At 37.2% G+C, this 24656-nt stretch overlaps 1 protein-coding gene across 4 annotated transcripts in view; it reads right to left on the bottom strand.

The window, feature by feature from the left end:
* Nucleotides 1-10631: 10631 nt before the first annotated feature.
* The window catches only part of LOC127433876 (kelch-like protein 24), a 15127-nt gene continuing 1102 nt past the window's right edge, over nucleotides 10632-24656 (bottom strand). The window contains exons 1-8 of one of the 4 annotated variants that reach the window (XM_051686176.1): nucleotides 22724-22748; nucleotides 22471-22521; nucleotides 21407-22272; nucleotides 18814-18998; nucleotides 18268-18386; nucleotides 17862-18050; nucleotides 15023-15211; nucleotides 10632-10825 (exon numbers count right to left, since the gene is read on the bottom strand). In XM_051686176.1, the coding sequence (XP_051542136.1) occupies nucleotides 10643-10825; nucleotides 15023-15211; nucleotides 17862-18050; nucleotides 18268-18386; nucleotides 18814-18998; nucleotides 21407-22251 (1710 nt within the window). In that variant the 5' untranslated portion in view covers nucleotides 22252-22272; nucleotides 22471-22521; nucleotides 22724-22748 and the 3' untranslated portion in view covers nucleotides 10632-10642. Of the gene's footprint in view, nucleotides 10826-15022; nucleotides 15212-17861; nucleotides 18051-18267; nucleotides 18387-18813; nucleotides 18999-21406; nucleotides 22273-22470; nucleotides 22954-24656 lie in introns of those variants that run through there. The other 3 variants (XM_051686175.1, XM_051686177.1, XM_051686173.1) reach the window with 3 other exon arrangements.

Below are 24656 nucleotides of genomic sequence, written 5' to 3'. Positions count from 1 at the left end.
TTTCATCTCTGATTTGTGTTTGTGTAATAATTCTAAATTTTATCAGTGTTTATGATTGTAATGGATTACTGGGAAAGATTCTGCCCAAAAAGAGATGCTAAATGAAATAAATTAAGCAACTTTTTTATTGTCTGGGAATAATCTTTAATCTTTAGTCATATTTAGATATTATATAACCACCATCTTAACCTCCTGAGACCCCGCGTCCTCATATGTGGACGTTGTATTTTGGCTTCGCTATAGGCTATGCATAATTTAATTTAAACCGACTGATCTCAGTTCAGGAGAATCTGTGCTGTCAGTAAAGGGTTAAACTTTCGACAGACGGAGTCATGTGACCAAACAACATGACGTCGATCACAGTGGAGTTTGTGTTTGGGAGAAATGCCAACAAAGCTACATCTGATAAGAAATCTAAGTTTTTACATTGAAACCTGTCTGAGTCAAAAGAGTCTCTAATTTCATCTGAAATGCCATTTTTTAAATTTGATTGATGTACTGCAAAACGACACGCTGTTAAACACAAAGACCACATGTGTGGACTGTTGCTCAGATTCAGTTCAAATATCCTATATTTACTATACATTATCACACTGAGAATAAATGGGTTCATCCAAAAACTGGAAAATGTTGCTTTCAGAGGCTTTATATGGAGTTAGGATGAAAATAAGGTGCATTTCAAACTGTTCTGAGACCAGTGCATACAGACAGCACACTGGAGGTTAAGTCATTCACTAAATAGGGAGCAAGGGAGCATCCTATAGCTCTCTATGCAGTTAAGTGCATTCACTCCTAAAATCTGATCAAAAGTTCAGTTTCAGACTGCAGATGATGTTTGGATCACTCAACATGTTTGACAGACATGTGACAATGATAATCAGTACATAGATTCAGAATTTATAATGTATCATTTTATTTTAACATGCTTGACAGTGATTGGATGATGCTGGACATTACTTTGAATCTGAATTAATTATGCTAATTTCTGATGTAATGTCTGTAACGTCTAAAAACATGAATAATCAACACTCCTGGAGACATCATAAACTATTTGATGAAAAAAATCTGACTTTTTATAGTTTAGTGTTATTTAAAATTTCACAACTTAATCCCGCTGTCCACATATGAAGACATACATTATTAGGAAAACTATTTGGTCTAAATTTAGTTTTTTTTTTTGCATGTTTATTAGGTGCTACTAGTTACAAAACAAAAAGGGGAAAGGAAAATGCACACAGCAGTCACGCTCGGGGTCTCAGGAGGATAAAGTTAGAATAAAAGATGGACAGATCAGATTTACAGCAGAACAGCAGCTGAAAGTGTTTTTTATTTTTATATCTTTTACAGAGAAAAATCCTGTGTATGGTGTGTGTGAAATATTTACACATGTATTATGTTTTTGTATATCTGAGGAATTCAGACAAACACATCTGACTTCCGTGGAATCTGTGTGAATGAGTTTTAAAGAAATCCATTCATCTGGTCACACACGCCACTGAAAAATGCCAATATTTAAGAAGTTGATGATAAATGAATCCATTAATTTTCCTTTAATCAACATCAAGATTTTAGGTTAAAATGTATCTTTGTATAAGGGAAGTGTGTATATTTTAGGTGCAGTTATTGTTTTCATAATCTTTAATAACTGTTTTAGTTCATTTTAAATGGTCCTGTGGTGTGACATGAATTTTTGGAAGTACAAATATTGTTTCTCAATTATGAGCTAAAATTTAGATGCATGTCACACTGCAGAACATGTCAACTTTACTAGAGTATTTCTGGTCTACTGCTCATTTACATCACAACAATGCACCTGTATCAAGGTGAGTAATGTTTTACTTATCAATTGAAGTGCATATTATTGATTAGTTTTGAATAATGTCTGTTGTGATTGTGAGTGTTGTTGGTGTGCTGAGAGTCTCCATCTGTTGGTCTATTGTTGTTTTCAGTGAACAGAGTGTTGTTCAGCCCCTCAAGTGTTTCTGTCCATATGACAGTCTGCAGTTACCCAGAATCCCTCACTGTGATCATCATATCAGCAGATCACACACACAGTGCCAATGTCATTCAGATGGTTACAATTGTTTCTATCCCTCAGTATCGACACAATGACAGCTGAAAGTGTGCTTCCACAGAAAACTGAAAATAAAGGTAAACACTTCTACAGAACCTGTAAGCTGGTAATATGAGCGCTGGTCACTGAAAGACCTCAAAGCACGTGTTATTTCACCATGACAAACACTTTAACAAAAATATTTTATCTTCTTGCAGGAAGTTGAAGTTTGAAAATCTAGAATGCCATCTTATAATTTTCTGATTTTTCATATTTACAGATATGAAAGACTAACACAGTTAATGGACTGAACACTGATACTGTTTGTTTATTTAGTGAAACTGTTGCATTGTTCACATACAGCAGAATCTGAGAATCACATTTAAACTCTCACGACATTGAAGTTTATATTAAATATATGGTGCTTTCTACAAGAAGACACTCACAAAAAAAGGCCTGAAACTCTTTTCCGATTAACATTTTTTATTGATTCGTACATATAACAAAGAAAAACAAAACATATTCACACTGAATCAACATTTAACCCCCACTATTACCCCTCCCCAATCACCAACCCCACCCTGACCCCCAACGAACATCCATGTGGTCACATATAAGTATACACACACACACAAAAAATAATATATATATATATATATATATATATATATATATATATATATATATATATATAATCATACACATTTAAAACTATATCTCTCCACAGCCTCTCCCCGAGAGTCTTCCAAAAACATGAAATAACTGCCCCATTTTCCAACAAACAAATCCCAATTCCCTAGCCTTCTACATAACACCTCCCCATCTCTGAACATCACTCCCGAAATGAGGGCACTCCAGCCGACTTCCATCCCCTTAAAATAATCTGTCTGCCTATTATAACACTGGTCAGGACCCAATTTTGTATGTGTTTATCCCCTATATTGATGACCGCCCCATCGCCTAAAATACAGAGTCTGGGGCAAAATGAAATCCAAGTGCCCAACACGTCTCACACAAAACTCTGAACCTTCAACCAAAATTCTTGGATCTTAATACCACCACCAAAAATCATGGGTTGTATCTACATCTTCTGATTGGCATCGCCAGCAGGTGGGTGTGTCTTTAAGACCAAGCCTATACAATCTGGAGGAGGTCCAATAGAATCTATGTAAATCTTGAATTGCATAAGGCGAACCCTTGCATCTCTAGATACAGACTTGATATTTTTTTAGAATCCTAGCCCACACTCCCTCCTCCAATACCAAGTTTAAATCTTTCTCCCATAATCTCGAGAGAAGTTAAAGCTCCGTCCCCCAGACTCTGAATTAACAGGGAGTAATACACTGATGCCTCATGACCTTTTCCAAAAGCAGTAATCACCTCTCCCAGAGTATCTGCCGCTTTAGGGGGGTGTATGCTACTCCCAAAAAAAGTACAGAGCAGGTGGCGCAGCTGTAAATACCTAAAGAACTGAGATCTGGGAATCCCAAAATGTTGAACCAAATCTTCAAAAGATCTCAACACTCCACTCTCATATAGGTCACCGAGTGTATTAACCCCCCTCACAATCCACTCTGACCAGCAGAAAGGGGACTTATCAATACATAATTTAGGGTTCAGCCATATGCTAAAGGCAACATTTAAATAAATGTCCAAATTAAACACTCTGGACACTTTTGTCCATACCGAGTGTAAATGCAAGACAACGGGGTGTAGCTTAACTTCTCTGATTGGTTTGATAGAAAGGCTTTGCAGTGGCGAAATAGGGGCAAGAACTTCCTGTTCAATACAAAACCAGAGAGGGGCTCTCTCAGGTGGAAGCGACCAATGAGCCAAATTCCCTTCCAACGTTCCCGTGCTTTGGATTTTTTGGTGAATGAGGCATACTGTATGATCCGACCCCTAAGAACCGCCTTAAGTGCCTCCCAAGCCACGCCCACAGAGGATACTGAGGACCAGTTGGTCTCCATATAAACATTGATTTCAGCGTTGAACATTTGTTGGAATTCAGGATTTTGCAAAAGAGATACATTAAAGTGGCAACTATATGATTTCTTTTTCTCCGTATGTGGCAACACCTCTAAACTCACCAGAGCATGATCCGAGACTAAAATGTTTCCAATTGAGCAATCAACAACAGATGAAATGAGGGACATAGATATATATAAAAAATCTATTCAAGAATAGATCTAATGGACTTATGAAAACAATTTATTGTCCCTATCAGATGGGTTCAAAAGTCACCAGATATCTGTAAGACCAAGATTTTTACACATCCTGTGAAGTGTCAGTGTTGCTCTAGGGGGCTTACACACTTTTTCTTCACTATGATCAAGGACTGAATCCATCAAAAGATTAAAGTCTCCTCCCAGTAATTATATCATGAGGGGTGCCAGCGGCTTGCAACATCCCTTCAAGATCTATAAAAAAGCCCTGATCATTAATGTTAAGTGCGTAAATATTAGCCAAAATAAGACTTTACCCCTGAATTTCTGCTAAAACAATAATGACTCTTCCTAATTTATCTTTAATCTGTTTGAGACATTTGAATTGTAGATGTTTATTTATCAGTATAATGACTCCCCTGCTCTTACTTGAGCCAGCACTCAAGAAAACATGCCCACCCCATATCTTCCCAAATTTTTCAGCTTCCTGCGGGGAAAGATGCATTTCTTGAAGAAACACTATATCATATTTCTTACGTTTAAGAAAAGAAATAACCTTCCTTCTTTTTATGGGGTGCCCCAACCCATTCACATTCCATGTGGAGAGAGACAATCCACTCATATTAACATTTGACATTTTGACATATTAGAAAACATAGATTGTGTGTCAAAAACAAAATTATAAAGACCACATTCCAACATTAGAGCAACAATCAAACCCCAAACTTCCCCCGAACCAAACAAACAGAAAAAAGAAAAACGTGCACATTAACCCCGTGCACGACAGCACCAACTGGTGTCCATCCCTCTAAACTCAAACAGTCCATGTACGCCTACGAGAACCCCCGTGACAACTTTCCCATCGGATTCCTCAAGTCCGGTGTTTCTATACAAATTTTGTGAGACAGAATTACACAACAGAAGATAATCTATAAAATAAACATGTAGAACATGTAGATTCATCCACATAACTGTCTTAAAGGTGTGTTCCTCCACAAAATAAGCTCCAGCTGCTAGCAGAACCAGCAAAAAAAAAAAAGCCCTTTTAGTTTCCTCAGACAGTCAAACAAATGTTCAGTGAGCCGGCTCATTCAACTGCTACATGAGCGCAACAAATGACCTAATCACTCCAATGTCCTGCAAGAAATACTCCACAAAACAAACTCATACCAATAGGAGGCATAAGCACAAAGAACGCCACGCCTGGAGTCGCGAGTTTGAATCCAGGGCGGGCTGAGTGACTCCAGCCAGATCTCCTAAGCAACCAAATTTGCCCGGTTGCTAGGGAGGTTAGATATATATAATGTTTTTCTCGCTCTTGGTGGGGCGCGTCGTGAGTTGTGCTTGGATGCCGAGCTGCGTCCAAGCCATGTGATAAGATGTGCGGATTGACTCAGACGCGGAGGCAACTGAGATTCGTCCTCCACCACCTGGTTTGAGGCGAGTCACTACGCCTACACGAGGACTTAGAGTGCATTGGGAATTGGGCATTCCAAATTGGGGAGAAAAGGGGAGAAAAAAGAAATAAAAAGTTTCCTCGGATGGTCAGGTGAATGTTCAGTGAGCTGGTCCACTTGGCTTCAACGTGAGTATCACAAAATAACTTACTCCGTTGACTTTATGAAGGACATTGCTTGCTGTGGGCATGTAAATGTTTTACAGCCATCCTTAGCATCTATTCTTAATTTGGCCAGGAACATCAGTGCAAAAGCGACCTTCCATTGATGTAAGGGTTTCTCGCATTCCTTGAATCGATCACGTTTCTCTCTTGTCGAATTCTCAAAGTCTGGGAACAAGAAAATGTTGTGGTTCTTCCAAGAAAGCCTTCCTTTACTCCTCGCCTCGCGTAACACAAGATCTTTATCGGATGATCTCAGAAATTTGGCCAGAATTGATCGCGGCCTGTCTCCCTCAGCGGATCTCCGAGCCAGAACCCTGTGAGCTCACTTGATTTCCAGTTTATGGCCTGTTATGTCGAGCAGACTCGGGAAGAGCCCGTCCAGGAATTTCACCATATCCTGACCTTCTTCATCCTCAGGAATTCCAACAATTCGGACGTTATTCCGCCGGTTACAGTTCTCCAAGTCCTCCAACTTTTCCTAGACTCGCTCCAAGTCCACCTTGGTCGCTAGCAGATTAGCAGCTAATTCCCTCTCCGATGACTCCAGATAATCGATCCATTTCTCGACATCTGCCACTCTTGTAACCACCTCAGTGAATTTCGTCTCCATGGCAGTGATCGATCTATGTATTACAGCAAGATCCTCCAAGTCAGCAACGACATTCATCAGCATTGCCGACATGTTCAACAGTTCAACCGAATTTCCCTCACTTCTCTGGCCAGATCTGCTCCCGGGCTTGTGGCCTGCTGCTCAGGGGTGTCAGCTTGAGCACGTAAGTGTCTTTTAATGTCTCCAGAGCCCGAGGATTTTCAATTCTTTGACATATTGTCTTCATAGAACAGTTATGTATCAGGGTGTCGAATCTCACCGGTTTTATTACATAAAGAGTATTAAAACTAGCAAAGCTCACCGTTCACACGTCCGAACCTTGCATGGCTTTACGCGACCTCAAGGCCTGAAACTCTTAAAAAAATTTGTTTTTCAGTGCATGATCGGTGAGGGGAGACAGTGTTCAGTTCAGAAATGTTCATTGTCCACATCAGAAGATCAAACTAAATATATTTTCTACTTAATTTTTACAACTGCTACGTTTTGGTTGTCTTAACTAAAGTTTATTTGTTATGTAAAAATAATGCAGTAACAGGGACATTTTTCGTGGGGAGCAGCAATTACACAATCTGCATAAATCTAGCTACTTTTCATGCTAGGTTTATTTGATGTTCAATAATAGTTTAACATGTCTTATAGTTCTCAATAAAATAAAATAAAAATGATGCTTCAAAAACTAATCAGGTAATTTAAGTTAACCTCTGTTTGAAAGTCCAAAAATCTAGATGATTTGAAAAAGAAAAAAATAATAAATGTAAGAAATAAAAGGAATATTCCGGGTTCAATACAAGTGAAGTTCAATCGACAGTATTTGTGTCATAATGTTGATTACCACAAAAATACATTTCGACTCGTTCCTCCTTTTCTTTAATAAAAGCACAAATGTGTGTTCCAGTGAGACACTTACAATGGAAGTCAATGGGGTCAATTTTTTAGGGTTTAAAGACAGAAATGTGACGCTTATTTATAAAAACACATTAATTCTTCTGTTAGCCCTTTATTGCAGTGTTGGTTTGTGTCACACTCGTAGAGTTCGCAGTTAAAAAATGACCCGAACATACAAGTGTAATATTTAACTTTTTTTTTTTTTTTATGTGAATTTGTTTTTGAAAGATAAGTAAAAACACTAAAGTTATACATTTAATGGGGGATTTTATGGAATTTAGACCTTATTTAGCTCTAAATTACTAAATTACACCATTCATTTTCATATAAATTAAGCACATTTTATGTTATCCTCACTTCAATAAAAACCTTTTCAGTCAATTGAAAGAGTGTCAAAACATCACAATTTGTCATGCATTGGGGTCTCTGGTGACATCTGCTGGAATGAAAAAAACAATTACATGAAATAACTATGGCCTCAGTGCTCTATGCGTTGGCTGATATCTAAAAGCCAATGTTGTAACAAACTTACATATTATCACAAGTTACACATTTGATATATATTTAGACATTCTTAAAAACGATTATTTGTCAAACTGTAGCATTTTTTCTAACCCACTTGTGTAGAAGTGTCAGATTTTACAATGATGCTCCAATATGCGGTCAAACCTGACCATGCTGTTACAGTCAAATCTGATTGTGTTACAGAGAAAATACCTGTCATTTATTTCAGACATCAAACATCAAAATTCCAGCATAAACTTTGTCACACGGGGGTCAGACTCAGACTTCGACCTGTGTGGTATGTTTGGTATATATAGACAGGTTTGTCTACAATTGTGAGGGCCAAATGTCCTCATCAGTAAAAAAAAAAAAGAAAAAGAAAAAAGCTCTTTACTGGGTCAGATGATGTTGATCTTTAAATCTAGTGATGTGCACATGTTTGTGTGATGGTTAGGTTTAGGTTTAGGGAGATCACTAATATAATAAAAACAAACCTGTATGTGTGTGTGTGCGTGTTTTCTGAATTGTGGATGTTTTATTGATTTTTATTTGACACGCTAATTTGACATTTTTGTATTTCCCATTCATTTCCTATGGCGGGTCAGTTTTGACCCGAAAACCACAAGAGGGTTAAAACTTGTGTATTATTTGAACTGTGAAGTTGTTTAAATTGTAGTTTTTCATGGGGTTTTTTAGGGTTTACGGCATTACGTTGTATATAAATTGTCTATAACTTTCCACAGATGCAGTTAGTGATTTTATGACAGTAAAATCATGTTAACACACATATTGTTTATGTCTTGTGTCTATACTTTTGAAACAGTGAGTGTTTTAATGTTTACAGATTGACCCCATTGACCTCCATTGTAAGTGTCTCACTGGAACACAAATTTGTGCTTTTATTAAAGAAAAGGAGGAACGAGTCGAAATTAATTTTTGTGTTAATCAACATTATGACACAAATGCTGTCGATTGAGATTAACTTGTATTGAACCCAGAATATTCCTTTAATATATTTAAACTAAAACAGGGTGTCAGAAATGTCTGCTAAATTATTTTTATTTCAAAGCATCTTCAGAATATTAATTTCTGAGACACCTGGGGGCGTGTCTTATTCAAGAGCTCCATTCTGATTGGACAGAAAAGAGAGTCTGAACTCTTCTACCTGGAATTGAACCTGCAAAATTTGTGTAAGGAAATATTACTATAGCTTAGTTTTATTTATATTTTTATTAAAGGTTTTGTTTTTTTGTAGTAGGCCTATAAAGCACAGAACTCGACATAAAATGATCATCTTTATTAGTGTATAACTTTATAAATATTCAGAAAATATTTCACAGTATAAAGTGTTTCACATTGGGATATCCATTTGTCTGCATTACAGACTTCACATCCATAAACAGAAATGCTTGTGTGTTGTAAAATTCCAAGTATTTTACTGAAGCAAATCCAGAAGAAAACAATGTATAAAACAATCAAATTAAACTTCAATAATAATCAAAAATCATTGAAGCAATAATGTTACTAATACAACAAGTGTTAAAACAATGTGCATTCAAAAACTCCAGGTATTACCGAGAAGTATTTTGTCCTTCAAGAAAATTGTTCCTGATAAACCAATACGAGCACTTTGGAACGATAAAGAAAAACTGAGGATGTCACCCATCATGAAAGAGTTGTAGTTTTCTGCCTCTATAGTTACAGCAGATTTCTGTCTATCTAGTTTAACAGCATTTACATCTGATGATTATGTGTGTAAAATGTTCTTTTGTCATTTATAAATGTCCTCATCATGTTTGATGAGCAGAAATGGGTCGAGCTGGTGTAATTGATGTGGAAGAGGAAGTTTTTACTTTGACCTCAGATTGATTTTCTGGGGAATTTTTTTACCTTTATGAAACAGCATAAATACTAAACGCATAACTAGATAGGCCTAGTATAGAACATTATGAAATATATCAATCAAATATGCTTCAATATATTTCATTTTAGCATAAACACTGTTACTTTAGTGGCATTTTTTGCCTCCACATTTTGAATATTTGGGACAGTCCTGGTTAATTTCTGACGCTGGTAAAATGTCATTCGTGTCTCTATAATGTCAATGATTGTGTTCAGGATCCGAATGATGAAATGAGCCATATTGATGAAGATTTTTGTTTGGTTCTTTCTTTGAGAGGTGCTCTGTGATTGGTTGTCAAGGATCATTGATTGGCTGTTGTGAGTGAGGTCTTCTGTGATTGGTTGTCACGGATCATTGATTGGCTGTTGTGAGTGAGGTCTTCTGTGATTGGTTGTCACGGATCATTGATTGGCTATTGTGAGTGAGGTCTTCTGTGATTGGTTGTCACGGATCATTGATTGGCTGTTGTGAGTGAGGTCTTCTGTGATTGGTTGTCACGGATCATTGATTGGCTGTTGTGAGTGAGGTCTTCTGTGATTGGTTGTCAAGGATCATTGATTGGCTGTTGTGAGTGAGGTCTTCTGTGATTGGTTGTCACGGATCATTGATTGGCTGTTGTGAGTGAGGTCTTCTGTGATTGGTTGTCACGGATCATTGATTGGCTATTATGAGTGAGGTCTTCTGTGATTGGTTGTCACGGATCATTGATTGGCTGTTGTGAGTGAGGTCTTCTGTGATTGGTTGTCAAGGATCATTGATTGGCTGTTGTGAGTGAGGTCTTCTGTGATTGGTTGTCACGGATCATTGATTGGCTGTTGTGAGTGAGGTCTTCTGTGATTGGTTGTCACGGATCATTGATTGGCTGTTGTGAGTGAGGTCTTCTGTGATTGGCTGATGTGGATCAGAGACGCTGTAGTACAGTGACGCAGCCATGGTAACTGAGACAGCGCAACAGTGGTTTCTCTTCTGTCAGTTTCCCGCTCATCGGGTCAAACGCCCAGATCCGGTCAACCGCGACCGAACACTCATCACGTCCACCGACAACATAAACCTTCCCGTCACACACAGTCAGTCCACAGCCCTCCTGAAACACACACAGATTGGTAGTTTTGTATTGTAACACATTAACTTGCTATAGAGCACAACAGTGCCCACCCACTTTTTCAGTTGGCTTTGTTCTGGAAGTTTTTTCCATATGGATTTTATAAAATCCTTCATACAAGAGTTGTGCACCATGAATCAAACAAACTAGCTCTGAGGTGAATCACAACATTACAAACTTTGATTTGAAGCAAAAAATTATTTTGAAAAATCCCACAAAAAGACAAAGATATAACTGTGTACTTGAGGGAATGAACTACAATACCATGAAGCATTGCAAATGATGTAATCGAATTAAAAACAATTAAAATGATAACAATATTGATTTAAAGTTGTTGATTGTGAGTTTAGAAACAATATTCATATATATAAAAATATATATAAGTAGTTTGAGAGTGTAAGGAGTAGGGCTGCAACTAACGATTATTTTGATAATCGATTAATCTAATGATTATTAGAACGATTAATCGACTATTCTGCGATTATTGCAACGATTACTCATTAGCTGTTAATCAATTATTCAGCTTGTGCCTCGATTTAAAAGTTTGTATTAAACATGCTTAATAACAATAAAGAGGACAAAATCATCTTTAAAAATACCTCTAAATGACATTCACTGAATTAAAGGGAAAACATACTTTTTATTCACTGCAGAAAATCCTATTATCATCAAGTGTTTTTGTCTTGTTTTCCATTTTAAATGGTCTAAAAATCCTTGAAACAAGAAACATTTACTTGAGCATTATCATATAAGATATTTAGACTTTAAGAGAATAGATCTTAAATATAAGTGTATTTTGTATATAAATGTATTTTTTCACTTGGTTATACTTCTGCGAGTGCAGTAAAGACACAATACACTTATATTCAAGATCTGTTCTCTAAAAGCAAGTTTAAATATCTTATATGCTGCTTCTCAGGTCAATGCATCTTGTTATGAACATTTTTAGATATTATAAAATATTTAAATATTAAATATTGTATTGAACATTCTCAGATAAAAACATTCTCAGTCACACTTTATATTAGATGGCCTTAACTACTATGTACTAACATTAAATATATACAAGACTATGTATTTTATGCAAATTATCCACATTTGCCAATACTGAGGTTGAGGAACGGGTAGGGTTAGGGTTAGGGGTTAGAGTTAGGTTTTGGGGTATGAGTTGCATTAGGGGTAAAGTTAACAGTGTAACTACAAATGTAATTAAATGCAAGTAATTTCAATGTAATTACAATGCAACAACATGTATGTACACAATAAGCATATTGTATCAAATGGTTATGTACATAGTAGTTAAAGACACCTAATATAAAGTGGCAAACAAACCAAAAAAGACGAATCAAAAATGTATATTGTTGCAATGGGCTAAGAACTTTTTGTTCAATTCGATCCATCTTTAACTCACAAAAACAAACTCTCTCTTCTTTACAGAGCTGTGTATCACCGATTTTCTTCACGATAAGATACACACCATGACACATACAGTATATTATGATTCAGTACATCACGAGCCATCACGTTATAATCTAGCTGCAGCAAACACGTGCCAGAGTGTGCATGAGCCGGGTTCAGTTTCATTCTCTCCCGCTTAGATCGAGTTACGGAAGCAGCGCTGACCGCATAGAGAAATGCCAGTTTCGGGTTTGTTTATTTAAGGCCTGTTCACACCAAATCCGTGACGATTTTGCGAGACGAAAGTCTGACGGAAAGTCAATTCGCACCGAGTCCGTAAAAAGATGAAACTAAAAACTATTTCACTTCTGTACAGTAGACGGCGCTGTTGCGGTGCTGTTGTTATAGCAGTCTCCTATCCGCACCCTTCAGCTCGTAGAGATTAATATAATAAACACTAAGCATTCATTTTCCTAATTTTAGGAATAATAACTAATACCTGTTTTATTATGCTCTTTCCATGGTGTTGATGCATTTTGAAGAGTATATAATCTGTGTTTTTTATATGAGTGAGATGAGTAAAGAGCACTGTTGGATATTTATTTGCACATGTATTTTACTACGAGTATATTCCAAACAGACTCCAGAACCCAACTTCTCTTTTTATAATGCCTGGATAATATAACACAATGTACAGTGATATAAATACATGTGGAATAATGTACATTAAGAATAACAGTAGGCTATAGTATAAAATAGGATGCATAATATAAAAATTATATAAAAGAGAACACTGGCTCATGTTTTTATTTTTTTATTATAGCAATACTTTGTTATATTGTCCTTGCAATAAAAATAGCAGTGTGGTTCTGCAGTTTGTTTGTCTACAACATTGCATGTAACAAATCTTTTTATGGGATATTTTATTATGTGTATTGCAAACGAATTGCCGAACCTCACTTCTATTTTTTTATTTTTTTTATTTCTCCCCTTTTCTCCCCAATCTGGAATGCCCAATTCCCAATGCGCTCTAAGTCCTCGTGGTGGCGTAGTGGCCCTGGATTCGAATTCGTGACTCCAGGTGTGGTAGTCAGCATCAGTACTCGCTGAGATACCCAGGCCCCTCCTTGCTTCTATTTTTAATACCATGAGAATATAACAGGCACAGTGTTACCATAAGCATAAGCAAACTTTCAAAATCAGACCGGGTTTATGTTTGCAGTACAAAGTGGTCAAGAACTGCAACTATTTCTGTTAAAGTATATAATTTCAGGGGTGTGTATCAGCTGTGGTGTTTGCCAGTTGATTAGCGCCACCAACGCGCTGGATTGTGTAGCTGCAGAGACAAAAAGCTCTTTTCTCATTGGTCAGTCAGTTCTCATTGCAGAAAAAAAAATCGGACAACTCTCCGTTAAGAAAAACTTCGGATTGTCGGTGGACGATTTGTCGGACCAGATGTGAATAGTGCCATTGGAATCAATTGTTACCGTTCAAAAGCTCGTTCGGAAGGAACATTCACACCGAAAAACCATGTTTGGTGTGAACAGGCCTTTACATGATCCGCTACCTCATTATTTGAACTTTAATAAAAGATGCATTAAAGATAAAACGCCGGGGTGTTTCCTTTTAAAGTATTGCTCCAGAGGAACGCCAGATCTTGCTCTGCTTTATTTCACGATGAAAGTGCCTCTGTATTTACTTACTTTGTATTTTTGCATTATAATTCCCTCATACTTTGCAATCTATATCACCTTTTAGTCTGTTTGTAAAGTTTGGAGTGCGTCTGGATCTGTGTTCTGTGTTTTCTTCCTCTGCCGTGCTGCTCTTGTGCGCCATCATTTAGAGTTTCATATGATCTCAAGTTACGTTAAATGAGATCAAACAACTATTTAAAAACAAAAAAGAAATTGACAGCAATTTTTTATTGTCAACGTTGTTGACGAATCGTTTCAGCCCTAGTAAGCGTCTCGATTGCATCATTCACAATCTCTGATTCTCTGATTGGTGGATCTCTCTTCAGGATTATGGGTAATGTAGTTCTTCACCAGGAATTTCAATATTAAACATGTTTAAAAACAAAACAATTTTAAAATAATGTGGACTGATGTCTTAAACAGAAGCCATCGATTAACAACCTCAGAGCTCACAGTAGTTTGTATTTAAAGGATTATTATTTATCATTAATAATTAATTCCCCTATAGAGAAAATGAATGAGAATTTTACTTCTGGAACCAGACTGCTGCGCTCTGTTGTAATCTAATATACAGCTGTATTTGTGAAGGAACTGCATTTAAAGTGCTGCCTAATTAGATGTAACTGTAAATGCATCTGAACGCTTTTCATCTGGGTTCATTAATATATATATTTATAAAAAGCACACAGACTTGAATACACCTCTTTTTTGATGAACTTTTCCATTTCTAAATTAAAATGTCTATTGTTATTTATGACATTTTGTGGGGCTTAAAGTAAAAATGTCAGTGCGATGTGACTGTCCTGATATTGTAATGAAGAAAAATTAACCGTGTAGTTTGGCAGTTTTATTTTAAAATATGAATATTTAAAAAACATTTTAAGAGTCATTGTAACAAAAATGTTTTTGTAAATGGTGAATATATTGTTTTGTTTTTTTAATAAAGTGAAACATGAATTCACATGTCTTTGTAATCTAGTCTGAAATTATTCAAAGATATTTTATTGTCATCATCTCATTGATCCACGAGTGAAAACACAACTATCAGATGAATTCATTTCAGTATTGATTATGAGTTGATTCGCACCAGTCTGATGGGCAGCGCGGCAGCTTTTCTCCACGTGTCTTCACTCGGTGTGTAACAGAAGATGTCGTCCAGAAGACCGCCGGTGACGTAAATACAGCCGTTGAGAGAGACCGCATTGATGGAGCGTTGAGAGAACGGACACGACGACACAAACACCCACTGCTCACACACCGGATCATAACACTGAACCTGACACACACAAACACACAAAAGATCATTATCCGATTCTCCAGAACAACAACACTGATGATGAGTGGATAAACATCACAGATGTCAGGAAATAAAGCTGCTGTCACAACAGACATTAGAAGAGAAACTGCTGAAACTGCAGAAACAGCTCACAGTCTCAGTGTCTGAATATAGAAGCAAAAAAAATACAGTAATAATAATAAAATAAAAACATTTCCAGTAAAGATATCTTTAAAATACAGTCACTTTAGAAGCAAAATGACATATATTAAGAATTTTTCATGTTTCAAAATTTAATAAAAGCAGAAATGTGTTCCAGTGAGACACTTACAATGGAAGTCAATGGGGTCAATAATCTGTAAACATTAAAATACTCACTGTTTCAAAAGTATAGACACAAGACATAAACAATATGTGTGTTAACATGATTTTACTGTCATAAAATCACTTACTAACCACATCTGTGGAAAGTTAGAGACAATTTTACAATTTTGTTGCCATGACGATGGATTTATGCTTACAAAAATATCCATCAATCCATCCATCAAAACAAGACAAAAATACAGAGTAAGAATAAGGGTTATGCAGTGTAGAAATGTTAGATTAGACAGAATGATCGACTGATTGATTGTACTTTATTAATCTCTGATGGGAAATTCATTTGTAAGACAGCAGCAACAAATCACAGAGTTTACCATACACAATAAAGTTCATATTTAAATAGTAAAAAATTCAATATGTATCAAATATGAGGTTTCATTAATAATCAACTACAGCATGTTTTTCTGTCAAGCTGCTTTGAAAATATGTGTATTGTGAAAAGTGCTATTTAAAAAAATAGACTTGACCTGACTTGTTTAATTAATCACTTTAAAGATTAATTAATTGTTTCAATATTAATATTTTTTATTAATATGAATAAAAATATGTATGGTATTTATAATTTTTACAGTTTATAATTTGTTCCCTCCAGGAATAAAATCAGATCTTCTGAATTAGGCCTAGAAAACATGGTTTTTACTTTTTACCCTTTAAGCTCTGAAGTTGTTGTTGTTTTTTTTTCTCCCCAATGTGGAATGTCCAATTCCCAATGCGCTCTAAGTCCTCGTGGTCGCGTAGTGACTCGCCTCAATCCGGGTGGCGGAGGACGAATCTCAGTTGCCTCCACGTCTGAGACCATCAATCTGCGCATCTTATCACGTGACTTGTTGAGCGCGTTACCGCGGAGACATAGCGCGTGTGGAGGCTTCACGCTATTCTCCACAGTATCCACACACAACTCACCACACGCCCCACCGAGAGCGAGAACCACATTATAGCGACCACGAGGAGGTTACCCCATGTGACTCTACCCTCCCTAGCAACCGGGCCAATTTGGTTGCTTAGGAGACCTGGCTGGAGTCACTCAGCACGCCCTGGATTCGAACTCACGACTCCAGGTGTGGTAGTCAGCGTCTTTACTCGCTGAGATTCCCAGGCCCCTGGTCTGAAGGTGTTTTTAAAGATTTCCTGTATCAGTGGCATACCCAGAATTAAAGGCTTACTGTATAACTCAATAAAAAATAATGAGGGTCAAGTGTTTGGCATCATTGTAAAGAATACTTTTCAAAAACTTTTAATGATATAGATTATGATACATTCTGAGACTCTCAGCCTAAGAAACTGCTGGAAAAACAAAAACAAAACAATTGAGCCAAAAATTTAATTTTTTTTCTCTTATTTTTCAGATTTTACATTATATATCTCTGGGTGTAAATTTGGTGGCTCAGAAAAACTGCTAGTAATGAGATTTCACAGAATGAGTTTCATTCTGTGTCATTTGAGTCATCATTGAGTCTGTCATGTATTTGGCGCCATCTCCTGGTGGCCATATGTAACATTGTGCTTCATGTGGATTATCTAATGATCTATACATCTGATTATCTTGTGTGTGGACTCGTTTGAAAGATAATCACCTCCTCTAAGTAATGATATGTGATATTTTATGTTCTGTTTATTTTTTCTGAAGTTATAAACGGAAACGCGGCATATAAGCAACACCAACATAATTGTCAAAGACATATAATTAGCTATTACTCACTATATGTTTGGTCTGTGAGTAAAACAAATAGGCTGGTTGTATTCTACTCTTTGAGAGCTTTCCAACAACATATGACACATGACTATTTGATCAGTTTGATGTTTTTATTGATTGTAATAATATGTACAGTGCAGTTTTTTAATATAAATTATCAAAACAGTAACACTTCTGATTTATCTGCAAATTTCAAAGCACTTGTTCAGTTTTGGTCATAATGTCTACATGCATTGTAAAGTAGAGCTTATAATCTTTCAAACGACACCTATTTTGTGGTGGTCAAGACTGTAGTCATTAAAATTTTGACGATTATATTTTGTTCTCATCTGAGCTTAAAGGGTTAAAGATTAATTAATTAATTGTTTCAGTATTAATATCTTTATAAATATGAATATAAGTATGTATAATATTTATTTATAATAGTTATAATTGTTATAATTTGTTTTCAATGGGTACCCATTGAATTTGTTTATTATATTAACAAACAAACTCCTGAGTGCAGTGGAACAGAATCTCTCTCTGTAATGATGAGCTGTGATAGAGTGTTTAACCGGTTTGGTTTAGATTTGATACCTTGTTAGTATTGGTGACATCACTCACGGCTCCTCCAATAGCGTAGAGTTTCCCACAGCAGCTGGTGACAGCAGCAGAAGTGACAGGAAGTAAGAGATCAGCGACATACTTCCACTTGTTTTCATGGGGACTGTAGCACTCAACGCTCGACAAGCGCTCGCGACCGTTGTAACCACCAACTACATACAACTACAACAACACAAACAAAGAAATGTGAGATTCATTGCATGGAAAAATAGATCATGATACTGTCATTCTATCTAACATCTTCTTTTGTGTTCCATAGAAGAAAGTCATTCAGGTTTGGAACTACATGAAGGTGAGTAAATGATGACAGAATGTTTATTTATAGGTGAACAGTCCCTTTGGATGTAAACAGAGTAAAACGGGGTAAAATGAGTCTCACTTTTCCACACAAGGAAGTCATCTTGTGTCTCCATCTGCCTCTGTTGAGTCCACGCACACGCACCCACTGATTGAGTCGAGACATGAAACACCACACGTCTGCACTGTTCAGCTGCCCGCCTGCAGACACACACCATCACATGTGCAGACAGACCACATTAAACATCTCACATAAAATCACCGCAGTGATCTGAACTCTTCAAAACAACAATGCAAACACACAAAATCAGCATTAATCATGTTTTCTGTTAGACGATCTGTTATCAGTGAGTAATCTTACACCTTCATCAGCATTATAAGTGAAGATTAAAGATTCTATTATATAACATGTCTCACAAGCTGTTTTGACATTTAATCATGTGCCTATGAATTATAGATATCAGTATCAATACTCACTGAGCTACCCAGGCCCCCCTATGATTATTATTATTATTAAATAAACCTGACACAAGAAACAAAAACTGTAGTTGAACTAAATGGAAAGCTGCATTTATTTACTGTATTAACTGTCACAGTGTTGTTACAATAAACACTGTGTGTGTGATACCTGATAAATAAATGTCATTGTGAAGTTCACAGGCTGCAAACTCAGATTTGGAGTATCCAGGCAGCGTGACGGCAGAAAGCCAATCTCCTGTGAGAGGATTCAACATCTCTGTGAGAGACAGTCGGGAAAAACCGTTCTTATCACAGCCACCGATCACAAAGATCATCTCTGCCCAACCAGAATGCCTGAGAAACAAACACACATATATATTAATATTACAGATCCTTTTGACTCCAGCCATGTCTCCTAAGCAACCAAATTGGCCCAGTTGCTAGGGAGGGTAGAGTCACATGGGATAACCTCCTCGTGGTCGTGATTAGTGGTTCTCACTCTCAATGGGGCTTGTGGTAAGTTGTGTGTGGATCGTGGAGAGTAGCATGAGCCTCCACATGCTGTGAGTCTCCGCGGTGTCATGCACAATGAGTCACGTGATAAGATGCACGGATTGACGGCCTCAGAAGCGGAGGCAACTGAGACTTGTCCTCCACCAACCGGATTGAGGTGAGTAACCACGCCACCACGAGGACCTACTAAGTAGTGGGAATTGGGCTTTCCAAATTGGGAGAAAAGGGGATACAAATAAATAAATAAATATTACAGATCCTTTAAACAGTGGCGTGAAAATGCACATGAATAAAACCTGATGATCATGTTCTCCAGCATGATCTGAGAACATTCTAAAGAGCTTCAATCTGACCGTCATGATCAATGACACTCATTTACTGACATACAGTTCATTGCCAAGAAATAGTGAAGAATCTTAATGACTAAAAAACATTTAAATGTGGTCTCAGACTTTTGGACCCCATTGTATCCAGTGCTGGGTGTATGTTTGTTACAAAGTAATTAATTACTGTAATCTGATTACTTTTTTAGTCAGAAAGTAGTGTAACACATTACAATTTAAATTCTTGTAATCAGATTACAGTTACTGATTTCAATTAAGATAACTACTTGGGTTACACATATTTCTAAAAAATAATATTATTTATGTAGAATACATTTAAAACATGAATTATGTTCATTTGTACATCATTTTGTGTTTCTGTGACAGGTGAAGGGACAACGGCAATGAACACGGCGCTCTCACACAGTTATGCTTCCAGGAGATCAGCAGTTACAGAAATACTCAAACCAGCCCGACTGGCACCAACAATCATTCCACGCTCACAAATCACTGAGATCACATTTTCCCCATTCTGATGGTTGATGTGAACATTAACTGAAGCTCCTGACCCGTATCTGCATGATTGTATGCACTGCTGCCACACGATTGGCTGATTAGATAATCACATGGATGATTGTTGGTGCCAGATGGGCTGGTTTGAGTATTTCTGGGATTTTCACACACAACAGTCTCTAGAATTTACTCAGAATGGTGCCAAAAACAAAAAACATCCAGTGAGCGGCAGTTCTGTGGACGGAAATGCCTTGTTGATGAGAGAGGTCAACAGAGAATGACCAGACTGGTTTGAACTGATAAAGTCTACAGTAACTCAGATAACCACTCTGTACAATTGTGCAATTTTGATGGCACGAGGGGGACCTACACAATATTAGGCAGGTGCTTTTAATGTTGGGGCTGATCGGTGTACAGTATATATTAGGTATCATAAAAGTGCTGTCTACAAAAGCAGCATAGTGTAACCATTCATAAGGATTGATGTGATCATATACCATTATAAGCTGACTTGATTTCCTTTAAGTACAGTTACAAAAGCAATGTCTTCTTATATACAGTCATTACATGACATCTGTTGCAGGGCTCCCTGTTCTTCTATTCGAATCTTTTCTATTTGCAAAAGTAATGTTTGTGAGTCTAACATTTATATTTCCTATTGACACACTAAAGCTGAAGATATAAATAACCATCTTAAGACAAATGTTTTTGTGAAACATCTTAAGTGCCTAAAACGTTTGCACAGTACTGTATAAATAATTAATACAAATATATATAATACATTAGATCTTCTACAGATAAAATTTGATGTTGGTCATTTTATAATGCATTATATTCTAAGATATAACTATGAATAGGTAAATATTATAATGCATTACAATTATTTATGAGAAGTTACAACATATTATATGAGACTTTATGAATGCATTATTATACATTTATAATGCCTTTACAATGCATTATAAATATGGGCTTCATAGAAAGTTTTACCAACATTTTGTGCAATGAAAATCCACTTTAGATCATAATTTTTACTTTTGATATTAGGGCAAAGATGTACTGCAAAAGAAGTTTTGTATTGTTTTCCTGTGAAAATATCTAAAAATCCTTAAAGCAAGATACATTTTCTTTATCTTGTTTTAGAAGAAACACTACATAAGATATTTAAGCTTTTATCAAATAATGTATTTTTAATATTAGTGTATTTTGTCAGGTTTTTCTCACTTTAATTGTTTATAGTCAAAACATGTGAAAAAAGTCTGCCAGTGCTGAAGAAGTAATCCAAAGTATTAAGATTAAGTGCTGACCTTGAGTAATCTAACGTTACAAATAACATTTTACAGCATGTAATCTGTAGTGGAATACATTTTAAAAGTATGCCTCTCAACCCTTCAGATCAGTAGTTCATCTCACCTCCTGGGTTTGGTGCGCTCTGAGCTGACCTCTCGCCCGTAAACGTGGTACAGTCTGGCCTCCTGCAGCAGCGGTCGACAGTCTCTGCAGTCCTGCACCAGATCATCGGCCTCCAACACGCTCGTGAAGAACGCCGGATCCAGCAGAGGAAGACGCAGCTTCTCCAGCAGCTCCCGGACATCCTGTTTTCTCTCTGCAGGTTTGTGACGGATCCAGCGGAGAACGGCCGCCACCAGAACCTCCTCAGACACCTGCAGATGCTCGCAGGCCAGCAGCTCAAGGACTCTGGCTTTGGGCAGACTGAGGAACTCGTCGTGTTTGAAGACCTCCTCACAGTCCTGGTACAGCAGGTTCTGGCACTGCTCCTGCAGCGGCTGGAGGAAGTATGAGCCGGCGAAGTCCATGAGGCCCAGACAGTTGGAGTGACTGACGCATTTCTGCAGAAACTGCACGCAGGCTTTGGACAGGACCGGAACGTCCAGCTGATCGGCCGCCTGGAAGATGCTCTCCACGTTCTCCTCGTCCAGCATCAGTTTGCCCTCGTATATGAAGTTGAGGAGATGTTCCATGACTCTGCTGGAGATTCCCTGGAGCTTGACGACGGCCTGCCGGCTCTCCTGGAACTGACTGTTGAACATGTGGTGGAAGAACGGGCTGCTGGCACAGAGGGTCGCACGATGGCAAGGAAACTCGCAGCCGTCCACCTGCAACACCACATCTGTGAACGTCCCGCTGCGTCTGTATGTGTTCAGCACCTGCAGGATGTTCTCCGCATGACACGAGCCTGAGCAGAAGCTGACCTTTGACCTGCTGTCAATCAACTCACTGTTAGTGCCAAACCCCATTCTGGACAGATGTGGGCGGAACTGCAAGGAGAAACAGAGTGGTCAATCACAATGTTTTCATTTTTGGTATACTGTCAAAACATTCTGATAAACAAGTAAACAATTTAAAATATTCTGCTGCATAATGATAATAATAATGGCATTTTTCATTTCTATAACTGAATATTTTTTTTTATAAAATGTAATTTTTCTTTTTTTTATTTGAGAATGTCTAAGTACCTGTGTGTTGCATGTGGCTCTTTAAGTCTTTTGACTCTTTGAGGTCAAAATCTAGAACAAAAATGATTTTGATGTAGACGTAGTTATTTCAGATAAAAACGAGATCAAAGCCTTTTCTTCCATGAACAAAAGAATAAGATCCATTTACAAACAAAACAACAGCTTCACCTGTGCAAATGCTTATGAACACAAATGATGTAAATCTATTGTTCTATTATAGTGTAGATTTATTAGAATTAGTCACAGAACTCACCTTCAGTCAAGTGATTCTTCCTGAGATCAGTGTGTAAACTCTAAACTGCACATTTACCTGTCTATTTATACAGGTGTGCTGTGTGTGGGAGGAGCTTCAACTGTTTATGCAAATGAGCAAGGAGAGCTGATGTCAATCACTGCTGTGGAAACGGATTTCCTTTTCAGTTGAATAATTTACCTGCACTTCCTTCTTACCTAGTAATGCTTCACAGTGTACTGTAAACATATACTGTAATTATTACAATAAATATTTATAACATCGTTTTGTATTCGGTATAACTGTATGTTCTTGTACTTTATTATGAATTCTGGGAGTTGCTGTCAAGTTTTGAGAATGTATTGTAGAATTAATAGTCACATTCATGTTTATCGTGTTATTTTAGTGATGCTGTATTGTGTGGGAAACATTATGTCGATAACTTATAAAGTGAACGGATAATTTTATCCAAATAATTTGATCTAATTCAAAGGAGTAGCATTTTTAAAATGTAAAATAGCCTATATTAAAGCTGAAGTATGTCTCGTTTTCAGTGTTAAAATACTTTCTCCTATCCCAGTTTAATATTTAGAGATAATTATAAGTCGTTCATAGGTTCATTTTCCTGAAAACTGTAAACACTGTGTCTCTGTGGAGCTATACAAATTCTTCTGTTTGTTTCACGAGTGATCTGTTTAGACCCGCCCTAATAATATTACTCAACCAATGGTGTGAGATGGGGGCGGGACTATCTGTTCTGCAGAAGGGGGCGTATTCAGGAAGCTGTTTTGAAAACAGTGTTTATTTTTGCGGTTCTGTTCGGTGGCGCTAGTGTCGCAGAAATGACATTAACCAAAGTCTTTAACTCGGCCACAGTAAACAGCCAACAGTTGACTAATTAACTAAATTACTTGGTGGAAAAATAGTATATTCCTTTTATTAATATATATATATATATATATTATTTTTTTTTTTCTTTTTCTTTTCTCCCCAATTTGGAGTGTCCAATTCCCAATGTGCTCTAAGTCCTCGTGGTGGTGTAGTGACTCGCCTCAATCCGGGTGGTGGAGGACGAATCTCAGTTGCCTCCACGTCTGAGACCGTCAATCCGCGCATCTTATCACGTGACTTGTTGAGTGCGTTACAGTGGAAACATAGTGCGTGTGGAGGCTTCACGGCATCCACACACAACTCCCCACACACCCCACCGAGAGCGAGAACCACATTATAGTGACCACAAGGAGGTTACCCCATGTGACTCTACCCTCCCTAGCAACCGGGCCAATTTGGTTGCTTAGGAGACCTGACTGGCCTATTTTACTATAGTAATTTTCTATTTAGGCCTTTAATAAAACACAATAATTAAATTAAATTAAATTAAAACAGATATATAAATCAGCTTTTGTTTTGCTCAATTTTGCCCAGAGAGTTTCTAATGTTAAAAGATCTTTATCAACACAATGATCACTATGTTTGGTGGGTATATGGACTTTTTACTATACCATACCATTTGTTTTTATTATAAGTTCAGATAGGCTGGTTTATTATCATCATTAGGGCTATATGCACGCAGCTAAAAACATGTTAAAACTAATGAAGTTTCAATTTTTAATACAACACAAAATACAAAATGAAGTTTTACACTGCTGAGTTGTAAAACATGGCCAATTTTACCATAAAAATACACAAGAATATTTACAATATGTGTACAGTAAATACTGTGGTTGTAAATAATGTAAAATTAGGGGGTCTGGGTATCTCAGCGAGTATTGACGCTGACTATCACACCTGGAGTCGTGAGTTTGAATCCAGGGTGTGCTGAGTGACTCCAGCCAGGTCTCCTAAGCAACCAAATTGGCCCGGTTGCTAGGGAGGGTAGAGTCACATGGGGTAACCTCCTCGTGGTTGTGATTAGTGGTTCTCGCTCTCAATGGGGCGTGTGGTGAGTTGTGTG

The sequence above is a fragment of the Myxocyprinus asiaticus genome, chromosome 43, assembly GCF_019703515.2.
Source record: "Myxocyprinus asiaticus isolate MX2 ecotype Aquarium Trade chromosome 43, UBuf_Myxa_2, whole genome shotgun sequence".
NCBI classification, from domain to species: Eukaryota; Metazoa; Chordata; class Actinopteri; order Cypriniformes; family Catostomidae; genus Myxocyprinus; species Myxocyprinus asiaticus.
This window is presented reverse-complemented; position numbering and strand designations above follow the sequence as displayed.